The sequence below is a fragment of the Phoca vitulina genome, unplaced genomic scaffold, assembly GCF_004348235.1.
Source record: "Phoca vitulina isolate PV1807 unplaced genomic scaffold, GSC_HSeal_1.0 scaffold4, whole genome shotgun sequence".
NCBI lineage: Eukaryota > Metazoa > Chordata > Mammalia > Carnivora > Phocidae > Phoca > Phoca vitulina.
This window is the reverse complement of record NW_022589707.1, coordinates 74,269,524-74,292,329: the sequence shown is the minus strand read 5'-3', so window position 1 is coordinate 74,292,329 and position 22,806 is coordinate 74,269,524. Positions and strand designations below refer to the sequence as shown.

General features: G+C 36.1%; 1 protein-coding gene across 1 annotated transcript in view; it reads right to left on the bottom strand.

Annotated features, from left to right (window-relative positions):
- Nucleotides 1-22,806, bottom strand: part of SEMA3C (semaphorin 3C) — a 177,506-nt gene that overhangs the window by 18,038 nt on the left and 136,662 nt on the right. Inside the window, exons 13-15 of the mRNA XM_032402283.1 lie at nucleotides 11,683-11,771; nucleotides 7,442-7,483; nucleotides 3,903-4,060 (exon numbers count right to left, since the gene is read on the bottom strand). Of these exons, the coding sequence (XP_032258174.1) occupies nucleotides 3,903-4,060; nucleotides 7,442-7,483; nucleotides 11,683-11,771 (289 nt within the window). The remainder of the gene's footprint in view (nucleotides 1-3,902; nucleotides 4,061-7,441; nucleotides 7,484-11,682; nucleotides 11,772-22,806) is intronic.

Below are 22,806 nucleotides of genomic sequence, written 5' to 3'. Positions count from 1 at the left end.
TAGTTCTATATGTAATTTTTTGAGGAAACTCCATACTGTTTTTCATTGTGGCTGCACCAATTTACATTCCCACCAAAACTTTTTTCCACACCCTCTCCAACAGTTGTTATTTATTGTCCTTTTGATAATAGCCATTCTGACAGGTGTGAGGTGAGGTCTTGTGGTTTTCATTTGCATTTCCCTGATGATTAATGACAGTGAGCACCTTTTCATGACATGCTGACAATCTGTATGTCTTCTTTGGAAAAATGCCTATTCAGATCTGCCCACTTTTTAATCAGACTGCTTGTTTTTTTGCTACTCAGTTGTATGCATTCTTTATGTATTTGGATGTTAACCCCTTAGTAGGTCTATGGCTTGCAAATATTTTTTCTCATTCAGTAGGTTGCCTTTTCATTTGGTTGATGATGTCCTTTGCTGTGTAGAAGCTTTTTAGTTTGATATAATCCCACTTGGTTATTTTGTCTTTTGTTGTCTTTGCTTTGGAGTCATATCTAAAAACACATCATCAAGACCTACATCAAGGGCCTTAATGCCTATGTTTTCTTCTAGAAGTTTTATGGTTTCAGGCCTTATATTCAAGTCTTTAAACCATTTTGAGTTAAGTTTCGTCTATAATGTAAGATAGTAGTCTAGTTTTATTCTTTTGCATGTGGCTATTCAGTTTTCCCAGCACCATTTATTGAAGAGACTGTTTTTCCCTGTTGTAAATTTTTGCCTTATTTGTTGTAAATTAATTAACCGTATATGTATGGATTTATTTCTGGGCTCTCTAATCTGCTCTATGGATCTATGTGTCTTCTTTTATGACAATAGCATACTATTTTGATTATTATAGCTTTGTAATATAGTTGGAAATCAAGGTGCATGATGCCTCCAGCTTTGTGCTTCTTCCTCAATATTACTTTGGATATTCTGGGTCTTTCATGAGTCCATAAATTTTAGGATTGCTCTAATCCAGTGAAAAATGCCTTTGGAGTTTTGATAGGGATTGTATCGAATCTGCAGATTGCTTTGGGTAGTATGGCCATTTTAATGATAATCATTCTACCACTCCATGAATGTGAATTATCTTTCCATTTATTTGTGTCTTCAATTTCTTTCATCAGTGTCTTGTAGTTTCAGTGTACAGGTCTTTCACCTCTTGGTTAAATTTATTCCTAGGTATTTTATTCTTTTGATGCAATTGTAAATGGGATGGTTTTCTTAAATTCTCTTTCTGATATCTCATTATTCATGTATAGAAATGCAACAGATTTTTGTGTGTTGAGTTTGTACCCTGAAACTTTACTGAATTCATTCATTAGTTCTAACAGCTAACCTATGATACTTGGTTTCATACCAGGCATGATATTGACATTAAAAAATTGCAAGATAGTTTCAGCTCTTTGTTGTTTACAAGGACATGATCAAGATCATGATATGTGGGGGTGCCTGGGTGGCTTAGTCAGTTAAGCATCTGCCTTCGGCTCAGGTCATGATCCCAGGGTCCTGGGATCAAGCCCCACATCTGGCTCTCTGCTCAGCGGGAGCCTGTTTCTCCCTCTCCTCCCCGTTCATGCTCTCTTTGCACTATCTCTGTCTGTCTCACCCAAATAAATAAAATATTTCTTAAAAAAGATAATGATTTGTGGTATTAGGATGACAATGTGGAATCTACTACCTTTACGCATCTTAGAAAGGATTACTGGGGTTGTAATTAGAGGGAGAATATGAGAACAAATGAGTCAACTCATATTTTAGCAGAAATGTTAAAATGTAAAAAAAAAATCTCAAATATGCAATGATAGTCTATATATAGTATGGAATTTTACTTGAGAAATATTCTTTGTTAAATAAAAATGCTTGTTCACCAAAGCCAAGGTCTGGAAGTTTTGCAGGGAAGGAGTACCAATCTCCAATTCCTCCACATTACAGGAGAGGCTGAAAAGCCTAAATGGATATGGCAAGATTCACTTTGTGATCCTCGTATCACTTTCTCTCTCAGAAAGTGTGGTGCTTCAGCTCCCTTTAGCATTAAATCTGTTTAATAGAAGACTGCATTCTGGGTGTTAGATATGACAATTTTTAGAAGTCTTTCCCAAGAAAAATGTATGGCCTTACAAACAGTTATGGTAATAATTTTTAAATATCACTGCTATCGTAATTGGGAGTATAAAACAAGTATGGTTAAAATTTACCAGCAATGGCTACAAAAATCATGTATTTGAGATTACATTTGGAATGTGCTTTCCTCATACTATGTGTCCAGGTTCAGATCTCCAGTCCAGTGCAAATGGAAGATCTCAGGGTAATGAGGTCCAAAAATTCTATGTAGAAATCAAAAGAGTCTAGAGACTTCCTGCCTAAATCTTAAAATGACACAGAAGAACACGATTCTTTGAACACAGATACTAAGGACTACTGGTTTAAAGAATGGGAGTTCTCTTCACATTTCATGCCTTTAAAAACCAATGACTTTCAAATTGTCCAGCCCAGGCCACACCTGTGTACTCCAAATTCATATTTCTAACTGTCTACTCAACCTCTCCACTTGAATATCTCATAGGCACTTTTAACATCATCTTTCCCTCCACATACCTGCTCCTCCCCTAGTCTTCTCTTTCTCAGGAAATTACATCTACATCTGATCAGTTCTGAGAACTTGGTTCATTCTTGAGTCCTCTATTTCTCTAACATCTTACATGTAATACATCAGCACGTTCTCTGAGCTCTATCCCGAATCAGACCCTATGCCACCTCCACCTCTATCATTCCTGTGTGAGCCACCATTATATCTCACCTGGAACGCACAGTACTCTAATTGCCTTGCAACTTCTATCTCCTCTGCCTCCATCCACTGCCTACCCCAGGGCTGCAATCTCAGCCAACCCCAACCAGATGAGCTTTTCAAACCAAAAGTCAAATAATATCATTCATGTGCTCAAAGGCCCTCAGTAGTTTTCCATTTCACTCTAAATAAAAGCCTTCAATGACTTACCAAGTCCTATGTCATATGGCATTCTGACCTCACTTCTTCCTACCCTTCCTTTTTCTCATTCCACGATAGCCCCATTAGTCTTAGTGCTGTTTCTTGAACAATCTTGACACACTCCAGCTTTAAGAGTTTCTGGTCCTTCTCTCTGGTATGCTATTCTCCCAGATAATGCCTTGGTGTCATTCCTCATCACACTCAAGTCCTTGTTCAAATATCACACCCTCAGTAGGACCTCCCCTGACCGACCCATAGCTCTGATCTTGGCCGACCCTAAATTCTGCATATTCTTTGTTCTATAATCAATGTCACTACTGGTGGCTCGTTCCAACTTCGTGCAATCTGGCTCAGAGTTTCTCATCTAAGTCTTTGCTGGGATAAATGGCATTCAGCCTCAGACTGCCTGACTCTCTCAATCTGACCAGCAACCATGCACTCCCCATTCTAAGAGGTAAATGCATGTCATCAAGGTTCTGAAAGCAACTCAGTGTACTCATTTTGGAGCAATGTTCCTGTCGCCTGAACTAGGTCAAACATCTGATTATAGGAGAATTAAACGGCACAGGGAAACCCTAGGAAGGTGGGATTTAATGATATACAGAAGCATATAAAAAAATCAAGTAATGTGAAAAACGTTAAATGATGCTTGAAATATTTGCTGGGTCACAGTGGGGAATTGTGTTGCTAGAGGAACTTTAAGAGGAGAAACAAATGTTTCCAAAGTACTGTGTTCTCACATATCTGGGAGAATCTCAAGTTATAAAGCGTAGCCATTTACTTCATTCAATGACTATACAAGATGCTAAACACAGCTACTACTTCTAGCGCCGTTTTAAAAGAATATGGCAACAGAATTTTTTCTAATGATGTGGACACTGTTCGAGGGGTGACATCAGTTTTGACTTTCAGCTGAACGTTTGGTACTCACCGCTTCCCAGTTGGGTAGAACCTAGAGCAAGAATGGCCGTCCCATGCGCAGTAAGGGTCCCTTGCCAGGCAGCAGTCAGCACATGCTGTACCGTAGACGTGGCAGCGATGCAGAGACACTTGGGAAATCCCTTCATTGGAGCTCACATACAACTGTTGCTATTGGAGGAATGATTATGATTCATTTCAGATGGCGACATTAAAAGAGAACTTTCAGCAGGAACGCATTATAATATATGTCTACGCACCCTGAGATTCATTTTAAAATAGACTAAAAACAAGAAGCAAAGCACAGAGGGTATAAAGCCAAAATAAATAGAATTTTCTTACATTAATATGCCTATAGTATTACCACTTTCCTGTTTAAAAAAAAAAAAAAGCTCACAGCCCTATGTAGAATGGTCATACATTTGAGACATTGGGATTTATTGTTCTCTCAGATTTGTGCTAATATATTACAGATTTAAATTACGATGTTTGCTTTATTTTTTGAATGCACAAGGCAGCTTTCTTTTTCTTCAAATCTGGCAACCCATCACCTTGTAAATTTGAAAACTCCAAGTCTTAAATAAAGGGCATTTTTAAGTTTAGGAAAAAAAAGTACAGGCGTCTGGGTGGCTCAGTTGGTTAAGCGACTGCCTTCAGCTCAGGTCATGATCCTGGAATTCCAGGATCGAGTCCCGCATCGGGCTCCCTGTTCAGCAGGGAGTCTGCTTCTCCCTCTGACCCTCCCCCCCTCATGTGCTCTCTCTCTCTCTCATTCTCTCTCTCAAATAAATAAATAAAATCTTAAAAAAAAAAAGTACACTGTCAGTATTAGATAAAATTAAAAAAAAACATTTTTCACATGCCTTCCCTCATTAGAACAATTTTTAAATTACTTAGAAGAATATCAGTATTTATATTCAGGCATGTCTTAAACTTTCTGTATGCTCCAGTGATCTTCAGCATCCTAAGTCATAAATAAAGATTTCACTCTCCTTCATTTGCAGGATGTCAAGAACTTCTGATGATACTGCTCCAATTCTTTTATTTGTGCATAAATTGGTTCTCAGGAGTCGAAAGGGTAAGTTTCTAACTGATGCTTATTTCTAAAGAAGTGATATTGTATAATTCAAATCAGCAGAGAATCTCTAAGCTGGAACTCAAATATATTCACATGTGCAACACACACAAAGACATCTATACATATAATTTAAAATTTAAATATAGGAGCACCATTGGTCCATCAGGTTCTGGAGGCAGACATCTGGGATTCAAATCCCAGCTCAACCACAAATATGCTGTGTAACTTTTCTCAATCTCAGCTCCCTCTTGGGTAAAACTGGGATAATATAGTACCTATCCTACAGAGTTATTTTAAGAACTGAATGTAAGGGCTAACTCCACATGAAATACTTAGAATAGTTTCTGACTCCTAAGCACTGAATGAATGTTAAATAATGTAGTAGAATAAATGACCAGTTAACAAACTATCACCTTATACACTGTTAATTCTAATTAATCATTTGAATCATACCTCAGTCTACTGTCTAATAAACAATTATTTTATTCAGATTAATTTTTCAGAAATTCAGCTGAAAATGACTGACCCCCAGTTGAGGCAAACTATAAGAAAACAACTGCATATTTTGGCAATAATCATTTCTCTAGGAAAATTTCAAATAAGTGTTTGTTGATCACATTAATAAATAATATAGTGAATGCATCAGCTATGCTAAATAAAGGAAACTGCTTTATTTAAGGAAAGAATACAAGTAGTTTCATTCTAGAAATTACCTTTTTTAAATTAACCCAACTATTTTCTGCTATATGGAATGCAAGAATAAATTAGAGAATAAAGAAGTATAAGATAGAAAATAAAATAATTTGAAGACTAGGGAAGGTACTAAATTCATAGTATTTAAATGTACATAAAATACCATTGGCAATTTGTACTTCTTTCTCACTGAAAAAATAATGAGGTAGGCAGTTGTGCAAATGAGTTCCCCAAAACTCAAATAATTACACTGCCCTGAATCTAATGATTCAAAGAAACATTTTTAATTATCTACAATATAAGATGTTGAAGACAGATTTAATAGTCATTTTTTCCTGTGCGTATATGTGTATTGCATATTGCAATTTAATGGAATGGACTGTGAACTCTGAGTATACCAGCTGAATTACAAGTTGAAGCGTAACATGAATCACTAATTGTATACTAGACCGTGCCTCACAAATGGCTCTGCGTCCATTCTGAATTTTGCTCCGATAGTCTCTCTTCTCATTAAACTACTGTAAACAAGGGGCTTCCCTGCTGACTTCAAAGACAATTCTAACTTGGGATCAGCTCCCTGGGACATTGGGGAAAATGACAAATGGCTTCTTGTTACTTGGGAAAATGTTTGTTATGCACCATACAAACATTTTTACAGATGAGATCTTTAGCTCTATCGTACCCTATTTATTTTTCTTCATAAAATTGAGTCAAGTGAAAAGAGCACAGGATTGACTGTGGAATACTTCTTCATCTGCAACAGACCAAATAAGGCAAAGAACACGAACCTTATGTCATCAGTTGTGCTAACACTTAAAACCTTTATTCCATATTCCAAGAAAAATAAGTCTCAGGCTCTTTAAACAACAGTTACCAAGGACCTGCTTTATTTTAGGCAATTTATATAAATTAACTCATTTGTGAGAAAAGCATTACCTTGTAGAGGCAGAAACTTAAGTCAGTGAAGTTTAACGACTTATCCACAATTTATGGACAAGTTGGGATTCAAATGCATGTCCATCCTGCTCTGAAGCCTACTCCATTTCTGACTATATGACTCCATCCTTTAGAACTTTCTTCCAGAGAGAACACCTTGGGGGCTGGAGAGGTGTATGTGTTGCACAGGTAGAGACTGGAATAGGGCTTTTCCTTTTTTGTGATCATTGTGTATTTGCATGTGCAGGCACAAATTAGAAAATGAAACATTTCTGATAATCATAGTCAAAGATTTCTTCCCTCAAACCTGAATCCTTATATGGCTTAGATTTGAGGCATTCAGATTTTTTTTAAAGACATGTATAAACTCTAAAAAACAGCACTTCCTTAGCAATAAGCATAAAAGAATGCATTGCACATTTCAAACATGTGATAGCAGCAGGAACTCGGAAGAGGACTGATTACTCATTCCAAGCCCCTGAGAATGTTTGTGATGCTATAGTAGCCCAAACATTATACTGAATTCTTCATTCAAAAGATTATTTTTATTTTGGTTGGCTTCACACACTGTAACATTTGAGAACATAGGATGTACAAAATGTTGGAATATCTTGCTGTATATATTTATATGTTCTGCTCTCCTGGGTTTTTATACAAAACAGACCTATTTTGTTTTCCATTAAAAGCTTTTAAATTATGCATCAAAATTAAAGGTGCTTTTGTGGTTACTGTAAATAATAATTATTTTTCTAACACTAAAATTAATTTTTCCAAAATTACAAAATATTTTTTCCTAACAGTAAAATTTGTAAAATGTAAAGAAAATAAAAATGGGGTTGTTTTACCTTTTTGGATGAAATTTTCATTGTTGTTATAGGAGCACGATTCTGAAAAATTAAAAAACAAACAAACATCGTTAGCTGTTCAAATAATCCTTTAAAAAGATTTGCATTAAAAATAGACTCTTGTTTGTTAAAATTCAAGAAATCATCATTTCTCTATATATGCACATATATTCAAAGTTTAGCAATACTTGTCCCTAAAGTACATTTCCTCTGTTGGGAGTAAGGTGTTTTACAAATATATGCTTAAGTTAAAAAAAAAAAAAAAAGTAGCAATTACAACACATTATCAATATAGTCTTTAGAAAAACAAAATCTGAGTAATTTGGAAGAATTAAAAAAATTATATCTTCGCATACTGAATCCAATGAATAAAACTTAGGCTTGGGTGGGGGTGGGTAAGATGCTGCGGCATGGTGCGCCATGTTATTCCTTCACAACACAAGCAGTCTGCATAAGACGCTACCGTGCATCAGATGTAGCTTTGCAAAGATGTATTAGCCTGCATCATACTTATTAACTCTCCCGTTGCAAACGAAGAAATACTGTTAGAAAATGTCCTCTTTTGGGGTGCCTGGGTGGCTCAGTCGTTAAGCGTCTGCCTTTGGCTCAGGTCATGATCCCAGGGTCCTGGGATCGAGCCCCGCATCGGGCTCCCTGCTCCGCGGGAAGCCTGCTTCTCCCTCTCCCACTCCCCCTGCTTGTGTTCCCTCTCTCGCTGTGTCTCTCTCTGTCAAATAAATAAAAATCTTAAAAAAAAAAAAAGAAAAAGAAAATGTCCTCTTTTGATAAATGTGAATTAGTGAAAGCACCTAAGAATTTTCTGAAATAGTAATCCTTTTTGAACGTCACTCTATTCATAAACTTTCCTTCTTAAACATTATTAGTTCCTTTTAAAAATTAGACTTGTGATAACCTGATAAATATCTGTTAAGTTTTATTTCGATAACTCAAGGGAGAGCAAGCTCTCAAAATTAACTGTACCTACAATTATTTCACATTCTGGAAGTGTGTTTTCTTACACACGTTTAAAAGAGAAAATGGTGATATTATCTAAACATTTAATCTAAACAGTCAGTTGCAACAGATTTTGATCCCTGCTTAGAAATACACATACACATACAAAAATGTATTGCGATTTATATCCACCCAGGCAACTACTAATAGCTGTACTCCAGTTAAGTTAAGTTTGAGGAAGCTGGCTGTATTTTCAGGAAATATTCTGAACAGAGGGTTAAAAGAAGAGATTATGGTTCTGCACTCTATAGAAACAAAGTGTCTGGTTTTTTAAAGTTACATTGAGTTTTCTGCGATATATCAGTGTGACACTTCGCTAAGGAATTTGTTTCAATTCAAATGCATTATTTCCTCACGTGCTAATCACAGTATATCATACACACCCAGTTATTTTTACCTCACCTCAGAAAATATGACACAAACACCATGTTGAAGACAGTAAGGAACTGTATTTGGCAACTGTGTCTCTCAATTTAGCTATATCAGTCACGGGCACACACATCCACAAGAAAGCTCAAATGTTTTTAGTCTCTCTCTTGGGCTGATGTCCCCCACATGCATTTTGACTGACTCTATTTTTGCACTGAGAGTTTATTCTTCATGATGATAACACTAGCACAACTCATATAACAGACCATAAGTAGTTAGCACATGATCAGAATGACTCACATTTCTTTAAGAGCTTTCCATTAACTTACATGTTTGGGTTTGTGTCAAACTCAATGTTTTCTGATTATCAAAAAATGACATTTCAGAATTAAAAATGAAGTTCTGCCATATGGCATTTTTGCTCTCTTCAAGCAAATTCCAGAACAAGGTACTCTATGTCATTTTGGTCAGCCAAGTTGTCCGTATTGAATTGAACAAGGACAAAATATTTTTTACATATAATGCAATTTTGGTTAATCTAGTGAAACAATCAATTCCTTTATAAAGCAAGACATAGAAAAAAGCACTTGAATGTACATAGTTAACATTTTGTAAGCACAATATTAACATGCCAATCACAAAGAAACTTATTCCAAAGTGAGTCTAGCATTAAAAATTGTAAATTCAATAACACACTGGAAAATTTTCCGGAGTTCCGGAGCCAGCTTCCTCAAACTTAACTTGAATTGGAGTACAGCTATTAGTAGTTGCCTGGGTGGATATAAATTGCAATACATTTTTGTATGTGTATGTGTATTTCTAAGCAGTGATCAAAATCTGTTGCAACTGACTGTTTAGATTGAATGTTTAGATAATACCACTTTTTTTTAGATTGAATGTTTAGATAATATCACAAAAAAAGTTCCAGAGTTCCTCAAAATTTTCCTCAGATTTCATTTGGTTATTTTTTAAAAAATATTTCTTTACATTTAAAATGTATTAGCATAATCTAAACAATGCATCTTGATCACTTATGTGCTTATAAATTCAATAATTTTGGTGACTGTGGGAACATGTATTAATAAGTCAATATATTCTGAGTCCGCTCAACTAAGCAAAGCAACGGACTAAACCAGCAATAGTCTGCTCCTGAGAGTCCTGAGTGCTAATTTTACTCAGTTAAAGGCTGACTCTGGTCTTTTGATGTCCATGGACCGTTTGTTTGTTTGGTTTGTTGTTGTTGTTTAGTTTTATTTCATCATCATAAACTTAACTCTGCAATCCAGCTAGACTTGGAGGGGAGTAAGGAAAATATGAACCCATAGAACTGCAGCGAGCACACAAAGATTATAGGATATTTCGAGCAGATGGGGGAGAAGGGGTGCTCTCCTAAGCTACAGAAGGAATGGGCTAGTAGTTAAGATAAAACATAATTCAAATTTATTAGATTTGTCCACAGTCGGCAGTGGTGATCTTCTTGCTGGTCTTGCCATTCCTGGACCCAAAGCGCTCCATCCACAATATTGCTGCCCTCCCTCACCTTGCCAAAGACCACATGCTTGCCATCTAACCACTCAGTCTTGGCAGTGCTGATGAAAAACTGGAAACCGTTTGTGTTGGGTCCAGCATTTGCCATAGACAAGGTGCCAGGACCCATGGGCTTCAGATGAAATTCTCATCATCAGATTTCTCCCCATCGATGGACTTGTGGCCAGTGCCATGATGGTGCGTGAAGTCACCACCCTGGCCCAGAAATCCTGGAATAATCCTGTAAAAGCAGGGATCTTCATAACTAAATCCTTTCTCCCCAGTGCTCAGACCACAAAAGTTCTCTGCTGTCTTTGGAACTCTGAAAGCAGCTTGAAGGAGACGCAGCCCAAGAGCTCGCAGTCCAAGGTGACGTCAAAGAACCCAGTGGGGTTGACCGAGGGCGGGCAGCACTGGTGACTCCAGGGCGGCAGCACCTGCCCATGGGCCGTTTCTTCTTGATTGATGTAGTTGGAAATAGTCGTCTGCAATAGGACTGATTCCATGCCAAAGTATCTTTGCAATCCTAACAGCTCCTCTGGCTGTGGTTTATCCATCTTTCCAAATGTTTATCAGAGAAATCACTTGAACTACAGCGGCTTACATTTTAAGGAGGGAAGGGACACCACAGATCTGCTCTCCCGGGTCACAGATCCAGAAAAGAACAGGCACTCTGCCCTGAGCAGGTGATGCCTTATAAGACTGAACTTCCCTCTGTGTGCCTTTTTGTTGGTGTTGTGTATTGTTTTTCTTTCTTTTCCTTTTTGTTAAGCCCAAATTTAAGAACAAAGAGAATAATAATGAAATCTCAAGTTCAGCAGAACATGAAGCTTTGAGTGGTAAAGAGACACCATTTGTTTTATGTAGCTTGAGTGACATTTGAATTGAAAGCAATAAAACAGAAAACAAAACAGTTTTTCTTAAAATTCCTGGATAAAAAAATATGGGAAAGTTTATCTAACAATCAATAATGTAAGGCACTTGGGTTTCAGTGGCTTGTGAAGCAAATGATAAAAGCCCTTTGCTGGCAAGTCTTTTAGACCTTGACCACAAGAACCCATTTATAAAAATAATGATGACCAAAATTCTTTGAGTTATGATAATAGTTGAAAAAACGAATCTTTCAAAGTTAAGATAACTTGAAATGTAAAAAAAAATACTTCAGAAAAATATTTGTTCGATATTTCTCATTTTATCTGGTGTTTCCTACCCTCAAAAACTTATATTTATTTGATCCTTTATCAAATATTTTTTTCCTCCCAAGGGGCCCTGAGATTAAAGAATTCCATCCATCATGCATGTGCTGAGATTAACAGAAGAGATGCTCAAACCTTAAAGACTTCTAGCTCCTCCAGAATGAGCTCACCCCTGGCGGAGCCGTTAGCAGGAAGAACCACCACTTTCTGCACAGTGCCTCGATCTAAACCAAAGGACAAAACACACAATGAGATGCAGGAAAGAAAGACATTTAAACATAAGACCACCGACTTAGCACTTGGAATACTATTTATGTAATTACTTAGTCATCAAAAAGAGACTGTATATATTGAGCTATAGTCCAAATCTCACATGTGTAAATGGAGATTCTATATAATTCAAAATGAACCAATATAACATCTTATATTCTGTACATATTTGGTATAGTCATAGTTATGAGAGAAGGAGAGAATGTCCAAATGTCTGATAAAGTCAAAAGTTCTGTTTCTGAACCCAGTGGTGTGTATTCTTCAAGTAGTAATACATAATTTTAAGTTTGGCCCTTAAGAATATTACTTAAATCTCCAAACCAACTTTATAAAAAGTGAGACTCCGTGTTTTGTTAACCTTGACACATAATGATTTGATTATCTGAGAAAAAAGATTATTACAAGTGAATTTTTATGATAATCATATTATAAACACTAGTACTAGAAATTTACATATGATCTAAAGTTGGGAGAGATTTCAGACACAGTAAAACGTTTTACTCACAATTCAAAATAATTTTCAGAGCAGAAACATAACTGTGGTCTCAGATCAGATGTGGACACCTATTCATAGAATAATTCTACTGTTTTCACACATACACATACTCAGGAAATGTTTTTCGGATACTCTTAAAATTCAGGGGAAAATATGAAATTAGATGGTCCAAATAAACTTAAGCAAATAAAAAATTTACTCATAGTTCCAATGAGATTGCCAAAAACAGAGATGCCCAATAAATGTAATACATGCAGGAAATGTTATTTATGCCAATATTTTTAGTTAAGATAGTTTCATATGTCACATATAATTTTCTACTTCTAAGCATATAATTTTGCCACTCTACTAATCACATAAATTTGAGGTTTAAAGGAAGCTAGTTGAGATTTGGCAATGTTGGGTTAAAGCAAATTTGCAAATTATTTGATAAAGTAAAAATATATTTCCTCACCAAAACATGTTTCTATTATAATAATTAATGAACTCTATCATAAATATCAAGTCATTACTTTTAAGTATGAGCATGTAACTGTGGGTATATGATTTGGAAAGATGCACTATCACATTATTATCAACAGATACTGGAACATTTTTAAATTCTGTTGAGAAACGTCAGTAAGAGTTCATTTGAGAGGAGCCTCAGTGGCTCAGCTGGTTAAGTAACGGACTCTTGATTTACGCTCAGGTCATGATCTCAGGGTCCTGAGATGAAGCCCCATTCAGGTTCCACGCTGGGCATGGAACCTGCTTGAGATTCTCTCTCTTTCTCTCTCTCTTAAAAAAAAAAAAGTTCATTTGAACTGAGTTTTACCAGGCTAAATTTACAACTAGGAATCATTTTGTGATGAATACCATAATTTCCAAATTCCACATCTCAAACTGGCCTGTTTTCCACAAGCAAGAGTATCTCTGACATAAAAGATCCCATTTCAGGGCACCTGGGTGGCTCCGGTGGTTAAGCATGGGACTCTTGATTTCAGCTCAGGTCATGATCTCAGGGTCCTGAGACTGAGCTCCACGTTAGACTCTGTGCTGGGCATGGAGACTGCTTGGGATTCTCTATCTTCCTCTCCCTCTGCCCCTATCCCCTGCCCCTCTCAGAAAAAAAAAAAAAAAAAAAAAATCCTATTTCACCTTTACATTTTCTTTTTTTCTTTTTTCTTTTTTAATTTTTAAAAATTTAAATTTTTTTTATTTTTCATTTACATGTTGTATCTTATGAGCCTAATTGAAAGATTCAAAATATTACTTTTTTTTTAAAGTAACCTCTACACCTAATGTGGGGCTGAACTCATGACCCCAAGATCAAGAGTCAGATGCTCTACTGAATGAGCCAGCCAGGTGTCCCTCAAAATAATTCTTAATAAAAAAATAAACTCTACTTTAAAATGCTACCAACTAAAAAATTAAAACCTACTAAATAATAATAAAAATGCACAGAAGAACAAGACTTAAGGATTTTGCCAGAACAATCCCTGAACCCTGTGAGGATACAAATTATGTGCACCTGATCTTAGAAGTTTCAAACTATATTCTGTAATTTAAAATTCATTTCTTATGCCATATTCTAAGATAAATAACAATCTCAAAGCTTTGAAAGCTCTAGGTATAATTAAAACTCTTTGAAATTTCTCTGTTTTACTATCGGCTTCCCTAGAATCAGCCCTGGTAACAATTTCTACTATTTTTCTTGGAAGATAAGTAATACATGTATAAATCTGAAGGGAAAAACAATATTTGGGGATGCTGTGCAGAGACATGTCACAATTAAACTGGATGAATGTGGTTGCAGGTGTTCCTCAATTTCTATTAACAATTCATCACCAAGAACCTTGGAAACTTCTGAGGGAATAAAATATACCAAAATCCCTAAAATGAAAGCTTTGAAATTGTAACAGCTAGGGCAGGGTTTGTGTAGAATTGTGTGTATGGGTGTGTGTGTGTGTGTGTGTGTGTGTGTGTGTGTGTGTGTGTGTGTAAAGAATGAGGGCATAAAACCATCTTGGTTTTAGGTCATGTTATAATAAAAATTTTATTTTTTTTTTTTTTTTTTTTTGAAGAGGTCACAACAGAGTTTTATGGTTCCCTGCTGCAGTTTGTAAGGATCACTGTCATTCTCTCTGACAGCAATGACCTCTTTCTTGAGCAGAGACTGAGCAGAGACTGGGTATAACCATAGTCCCAAATAAAATTGCAAGAAAGGGAATCTTGACTACAGGGATTCCCAAAGATAAAACTATCAGCTCTGAAAAAAATTAAGTATTCTCAAATGAGACAACTGGCTCCTGTTTTTAACCTAATGTCTTAACTATGTGAGCAATATTTTACACAAATCATCATTTCTTTTGAAAGAAGCCACAACAAACATACTTTATTCATGCCATTTATAAGATATTACCCCAAAAGTGGCTATAAAAATGGGCTAATAAAAAGATAATGTAATACTTGCTTTTGACTCATTTGCAATAAAAGCAAGAACACCACTTTTATTTACTGCTTGTCTTCCTGTTTGAGTTATTTTTTTGTTTTGCTGGTAATGATGAGTAGATTCCCTTTTATTTTAAGACCTTTAAAGGTAAAAATATATTTTTATACCAAGTAAAACTGAATGTCAACTTATCTGAAACTCTCGCAAAAATATAAGTAACTTTAAGAACTGATAACATTTCTACTTGAAAATCAAGTTCAAATAAAATCATAGAAATGCAAGATCACCAGAGAGAAACACATAATTATTGAATGCCTACTATGTGCCTGGTTCTATGATGAAAATGTATTATTTAATTCTGATTTCAAGAAAATAAATACCCATTTAATTCCTTTACTCTTCCATGTTTAGGCATGGATTAGTACTTTATGAGCTAATATTTCTGCAGAGTTCTTCATTATACTGGTTCAATCTTCATCAGTGCATCACAAATGAATATATTGGTTCTTTTTAGAATTCCATATATTAAAGTTTTTAATGCATAAATTAGAATAGTCATTCAAAAGTGTGGATTCAAATATGAATACAATAGCTTTAAATCTTTGTGGCATTGTTAATCATCACTTTTAACAATAGTTAATTTAGGCTTTATGAGATCTTGAATTTATGTAATTGGGAAGCCTTCTTTAGGGAAAATAATTCGTAAATACAAAAACAGAGTTGTTTGTGTCTTCCCCAAAGAATTGCAAATGAGGAACTCTCAATTTTATGCTAAGTCCACCTCTAATAATTAGCCTAGTTTTATGAAAAAAAAAAAAAGGAAAATTGTCCATAAAACTGGACAATACATTCTTTACATTGAAGAATCTCTATCTAATGAAATTTCATATATATCACTACAATTTTATTGTCCAAGATCATCTTTCACAAGTCAGCAAAAGATTGAAAAATTTCTTCTTCAGTTAAATCTATCTCTGTGTCTCTTTTATTGATTGGCCTTTCTTCTATAGCTACCAAGAATACACTCAATCTCTTTTTTACACCCCTCCACATTTATCTTTATAATCTCTTCCTCTGGTCTAAACATCAACACTCTCTTCAAGTACACTTATTAAAATTCAAAACCAGGGTGCCTGGATGGCTCAGTCAATTGAGCGTCTGCCTTTGGCTCAGGTCATGACCCCAGGGTCCTGGGATAGAGCCCTGCATTGTATCCCTGCTCAGCAGGGAGTCTGCTTCTTCCTCTCCCTCTGCCCCTCTCCCCTGTTTGTGCGTGCTCTCTCTCTCTCAAATAAATAAAAGAACAAAAAATTAAAAAATTAATAAAATTCAAAACCACACCTTTTTGCTTGCCTTTCTCTGGACACTGCCGTTTGGCATTATCCTATTTAAAATGTGAACAGAATTATAGATGTTTATGCTGTTATTTTACCAAATGCCAGACCTCACTGAAACTGGACTATTTAAAAGACACAGCAACAGTTCTAGTAGTTGACCTCACACATGTCAGAATGGCTAAAATCAAAAACACAAGAAACAAATGTTGGCAAGCACGTGGAAAAAAAAAACCCTTGTGCAGTTGGCAGGACTGCAAACTGGTGCAGCCACTCTGGAAAATAGTATGGAGTTTTCCCAAAAAGTTAAAAATAAAACTACCCTATGATCCAGCAATCGCACTACTGGGCATTTACCCAAAAAATACAAAAACACTAATTCAAAGAGATACATGCACCCCTATGTTTATTGCAGCATTATTCACAATAGCCAAATTATGGAAGCAGCCCAAGTGTCCATCCACTGATGAATGGATAAAGATGAGGTGGTGTATATATACAATGGAGTATTATTCAGCCATAAAAGGGAATGAAATCTTGCCATGTGCAACAACATAGATGGAGCTAGAGAGTATAATACTAAGCAAAGTAAGTCAGAGAAAGACAAATACCATATGATCTCACTTCTATGTGGAATTTAAGAAACAAAACAAATGAGCAAAGGGGGAAAAAAAAGAGAGCGAGGCAAACCAAAAAAACAGACTCTTAACTATAGAAAACAAACTGATGGTTACCAGAGGGAAGGTGGGTTGGTGATGGATGAAATAGGGGATGGGAATTAAAGAGTACACTTATGATGAGCACTGAGTAATGCATAGAATTACTGAATACTATACTATATTGTACACCTGAGACTAATATAACACTGTATGCTAACTATACTAGAGTTAAAATAAAAAACTTAGGAGAAAAATAGTTCTGGTAGTTGGTCAACAACTTAGATGATTGGTCAGGATCTCTAGTACTTAGGGGCTGAGAAACAAATATCCTAACTCCAGTGTACACCATTTACAAGGCTCTACCCTGGATGTCTTTGTATTTCTCCTTTTGTTACAAACTCCAGTTCAGATTCTGAAGACATAGGTTTAATCTGGTCCAATGTCATCATGACGAAGGCACGGCATAAACTAGTACTTAGAGTCATCAATGTGTCAGTGTCATTTCAATCGGTTGAAAGAGCCAATATACAGTTTGCCGCTGCTCCCTAAGCAGGCCCATGTTAATGGGGTAGTTACTCTCAAAATGCAGTCATGGTAGACACCTATAGCTTCTTTTTCAAGACATACAAATCCTTCAGTTCCCCATATACAAAATACTTCCGAGGTATTCCTGGGCTGTATCGTTCACTACTAAGTAACTAAGTTGACTTGGATTGTCTCCCACCCATTTTCACTCACTGATTCAACAGGAAATTACTGAGTGCCTTCAGTGCGTAGGCACTGTATCTAGTATGGATGCAAAAATAAACAGGCACAGCACTCAAGAGTTCACGTTATAGAATTTATGGTTTTTTGAGTAGGGTGTTCCCATGAAAATGTTAGTCATTGAAAGATGCACATTCCAGAATGTCCATAAAACTCCCAATTACACAGGTCCACATAAAGCAATCTTTGAACCTTTTAGTTTGAAGATGATAATGTAGTTACCGAATGTATTCTTTCTGAGGGTAGTGAGGCTGGCGTTCCTTGAATGTACTCAAAACATAAATGTCTTTTTTATTGTTTTGTAGAATTTGGGGTATTGTTTTGACTTCCTTGGGATAAGCTCCATCTCTACAATATATTTACAGTGAAGCAGAGTATCCTTCTTTTTCCCTCAAGCCTCAGTTTGCTTGTGTGTAAATATAAATAATAATTGCACCTACTGTAATGGAAATCTGCTCCTAAGGCCTACCCAGAATCATGTCCCCTTCTTTGGGTAGTAACACCGAGACATCTTTTGGAAACACGTCTCTCATTCTCAGTCTATGCAGTTAAGGAATGGTGTGTGTATCTCTCTTCCAGCTCCAGGCAGATGCCATGACTTAGGCCTGTCCAATAAGTGTATCCCTTTGCCCTGGTGATTCATGCAGGAATGGGCACAGAAACAAGTCAGGGCCCAGCCTTCCCTGGGAGTTAGATATTATAAATCTGGAGGTGCAGGACCATCCTTCCCACCACATGCAGAGACTCCCTTTGAGAATAAATACAGAGGAAAGCAGAGCTGAAAGACAGTGAGATAAATTCCTGACAACATCATTTTAGCACGAATGCAGCTATGTCTGAGGCTGCCTCCTTCATTTCCCAGTTGAACACACACATAGGACATTATTTTTTTAAAACCAGATTAAGAACGGTGTATGCTCACTTTCAGGTGAAAGAGTTCTGACTAATAAAAACTAAATGAATAATCCGTGGAAATTGCTTAGCATGGTGTCTGGTACATAGTATATCTTCAATAAGGACAAGTTATTTTATTTTATTTTTTTTAAAGATTTTATTTATTCATGAGAGACAGAGAGAGAGAGAGAGAGGCAGAGGGAGAAGCAGGCTCCCAAGGAGCAGGGAGCCCGATGTGGGACTTGATCCCAGGACCCTGGGATCATGACCTGAGCCGAAGGCAGACGCTTAACTATCTGAGCCACCCAGGCGCCCAAGTTATTTTTTTTTTATTTATAGCTCAACCACCTACTAAAATTTTGACATTATTGGAATCATCATTTTTTCTGAACCCCGATTTTCTCATCTATGAGATATAGAAAATAGTCATAACTTGAGTATATTGAAGCATTGTGACATGAACCGAGTAGGACACGTTTTCTAAGTGACTTGCATGATATAAACCTATATATAAAGATAACATAGTAGACTCACCAACCCACATTAGTCATTTTAATTTTCTTTTGTTTCATTGACTCTTTAAATAAAAGTCCCCTGACAAGCTTCTTTCCTGCCTTATACATTTTAGACCACCTAGGATTTTTTTTTTCTAATATAAGGAATCATAGCAATATTATCCTTAAACCTTTCCACTGTCTCCAGACAAAAGAACAGCTTGAATTTATAGCACAGTAAATGTTGGCTGCCTCAAACAGGTGATCAAACATAGCTCATCACCCACCCATTCATAAAAGTAGTCATTTGTGTATCTATCAGCTGAGTCTCACTTAAACTACAATCCTTAGGGGGTTTCACTGGAAATTGCTGTGCCAAACTGCCTGCTTGCCACTGGTCACCTGGGGATTTGGGGGAACACTGCCTCCTTAATCAGATCTCTCGTCAGAGCCCTTCCCCCAATTGCTCATCTGTAAGAATATTCTAGTCAGGGCCGCCCTCGTGGGTGTAAGACCTGTATAACCACGCAAGTTCCTGCAGTCAGAGGCCCATGCTTGGTTTCATGCTCTGCCCTTACCTCCTGGAAGTTCTTAATAACTTTAAACAAGTGACTCTGAATTTTCAGTTTGCACCAGGCTTTGCAAATTACGTAGTCAACCTGATTCTAGGTTTTCGTGATTAATAGGAATTTCTACCAGCTAATGAGCGGCCTTATTCAATTTAGTAAAGACAAACACACAAATCTCAAAGTCATATACTCAACACATTCTTCTTTTTCCTGTCTTCACCATGGTGCCCCTAGATGTCAACCTAAGCAGCACTAAGTATGATTTCCGAGGCAAATTATTGCAGGAAAATCAGTTGTAGTGTTTATTCATGAAATTAGTATTATAAAAGATAAAATCAGTATATTTATTAAATGACAATTCTTCCTTCATCTTGATTTTCTGAACCAATTTATTAAAATAAAAAAAATAATTAAAGCCAAAAAAAAAAAAAAAAAAAAAACCCTGCAATAACTCTGTGTGACAAATGAAAGCTTTACAGATAAATGAGGGAAGAATGATTGGACATTCTACATGATAAGTTTCTAAAATTAGATCTTACCAGTTGGCTGCCTTGTTTCATGTTAGTTTAAGTATGTATTCAAAATAGATTTTTTCCTGTTAGTTTATCAAACTGCTGCTACATTCTTTTAAAAGTATTTTTTAAAAATGTGGGACTAAAACTGAATCATAAATTTATAATTTTTATTAATAGTTTACCAAATATACTTTTAAAAGGTAGCGATTCTATTCATGAATGTTCTTTTAACAACAACAACAACAACAAAAGAAATATTTCTAAACTAGGTCATTTAGCACAATTTCTCACACTTAACAGAGCTTTTCACACTCAATAGGTAATTTAAGTGCCCTGATGTTGACAACCTTCAGCGGCACCCCTTAGGGCAGTTAGAGCCCCACTTGGCCATCAAAGGCATCTCAGTGTCTCTATTTGAGGGGAGGCCCTTGGGAAGATGGTATCAACAAATTCTATCTATCCAGGATCTCTTGAAGTGTGATGATGTTAAAAAGTTTGTAGGGTCAAGTCAATTTAGATAGTACTAGGTTAACCTAGGTTAAAGAGGTTTCTTTATTTCTTGCTGAAGAACCTTTCAGAGTTGTTAAAATACTTTTCTGCACTGTGAAGAAAATACAGAACTCAGTGACTTTCAAGTTTATTTGCGATACCATTAATTTCATTTCACTCCCAAGGACCTACCATCCATGTTCATTTAGAGACCATGTTCTATTGAACAAATAGTTTCTCAAAATATGGTGTTCAAACTATCTCACTCAAAATCACCTAGGGAGTTTCTTAGAAAATTTGGGTGTTGGTTCCCATGTCAGACCACAGACTTAAAATTTTTAGAAGGGTTGATTTTAAACAAACTTTACAGAAGAAATATATATCTGCTCAAGCATTTGAGTATCACAGAAGATGAGTTTACAATTCTTTGTAAACTATATTGTTTCTTGGTAGTTGTCTGTATTTGTCAAAGAAGAGACTACAAAATTAGTTTTTTATATGCCTATTAATTTTTAATTTTCTTTCTGCTTAAGTTTAGCTAAAATAATATATTTTCTACTAATATATAAAATCAATGACTTATTTGGGATGTACTAAAATACTTTGGGAGTGTCTCCAAGCAAAAGTTTCAAACATTTTGAAGATTATATTATATAATTATATATATATAAATATATATATGATTTGTATATAAACTGTGTATATATGAAAAAGTACATCCATTTTTAAAACTGTATATATATGTATGAAATTATAAAAATACCCACTTAATCTGCAAATCTTAAAATAATGATAAAACCTAGTTGGCATGGATATAAAGGAAATTGCTGTTTTCAAACACTTGGTGGAAAACGCATTCCAAAACATCTTTCTGGAGGGCAATATGGCAGTTGGCCATGATGAAGTAGCTAATACCGGAAGAGCCTTCCTGCAGTGAGCAACTATAAAACTGACAAACTACATGAGGTAATTCTTTCTAGGTAAGGGATAATAGACAGCACATGACTAAAAGAAGAAAAACTCACAAGATAATCTCCATGATCACCCCACTTTCTGCCTGGGAACAATTTCCCAACAGAGGTGGAAAGAGCTGCTGTCCAAGTAGCGCATGGTGGTCCCACTGAGCTGAGGAGACAGATGTGAGAATTTGGGGCAACAGAAGCAAATTAATTCTGGGCACATGGTATCACAGAGACAAAGCTGTGCAGAAAAGGGGTTCCAGAAGAAGTCCATGTGGAAATCCCCTGTGAATCTGTTGCTGATTCCTGGGATATGTATTTGCAGAATAGGACCACCCGAGGCTTAACCAGTTGCAGCTGCTATGGGGAGAATGGGATGGATAGATGATAGTTTCAGCAGTTCTGGGGAAGAGCAATCCTAGGTGAGGTGGGAGTTCTGGCCCAACCAGAGTACACACATCTCATGAACACCTTGTTAAAACTCCTGGCATCCAGCTGACATGAAAAGCCTGAGCCTGTAAGAGTTAGTACCACATTTTAGAGTAAGACTTAACTTTAGGGCTGTCCTAACAAAACTTGTAACCAAGACCTGATAGGATATACAAGGGAGAGGGTTTAGAGTTTGCATCCTGCTAAATTAGAGCGACTTACCTTGAACACAAGATTTTTAACAAAGAGTAAAACAAGTCTAAACACATTCTACATGATCGGCTGATAACTGACTGTCTGCTATAACAAGAATGAACACTCTTCAGGGGAAGATAACAGAACCTAAAGCCAAGATATTATCTGTAATGTCCAGTATTCAACAACAAAAATTGTTATACATGGAGAGAGAGAGAGACTGCAAGAAAATGTGTGGCTAATAGTCAAGAAGAAAAAGAAGTTAAAATTATCCAGATGTTAAACTTAGCAAATGACAACTTTAAAGCAGCTATTATAGCTACATAAATATGTTGAAAATATTGAAAAGAAATTCAGAAATGAAAGGAAGACATGGTTTAATGAATTAATAGAAAAACTCAGCAAAGAAATAAAAACTATATAAAGTCAAATGGATAGCTGACTAAACGATAACTAAACGTTATCTAAACTACGATAACTAAAATAACTAAAATAACTAAAATAAAATAACTAAAATAAAATCTAAACTCCATAGATTTAGTAGCCAACTGGAGTTGAAAGAAGAGAGTCCATGACTTGAAGCCAGATCAATAGAAATTATCCACTTGCAAGAACACAGGAAAAAAAAAATTGAGAAAAGTGAACAGAACCTTTCGGGCATGTGTGACATTATCAAATGGTCTAATATATGGGCAAGTAGAGCTCTGAAAGGAGAGCAGGGAGAGATTGGGGAAGAAAACATATGTGAAGAAATAATGGC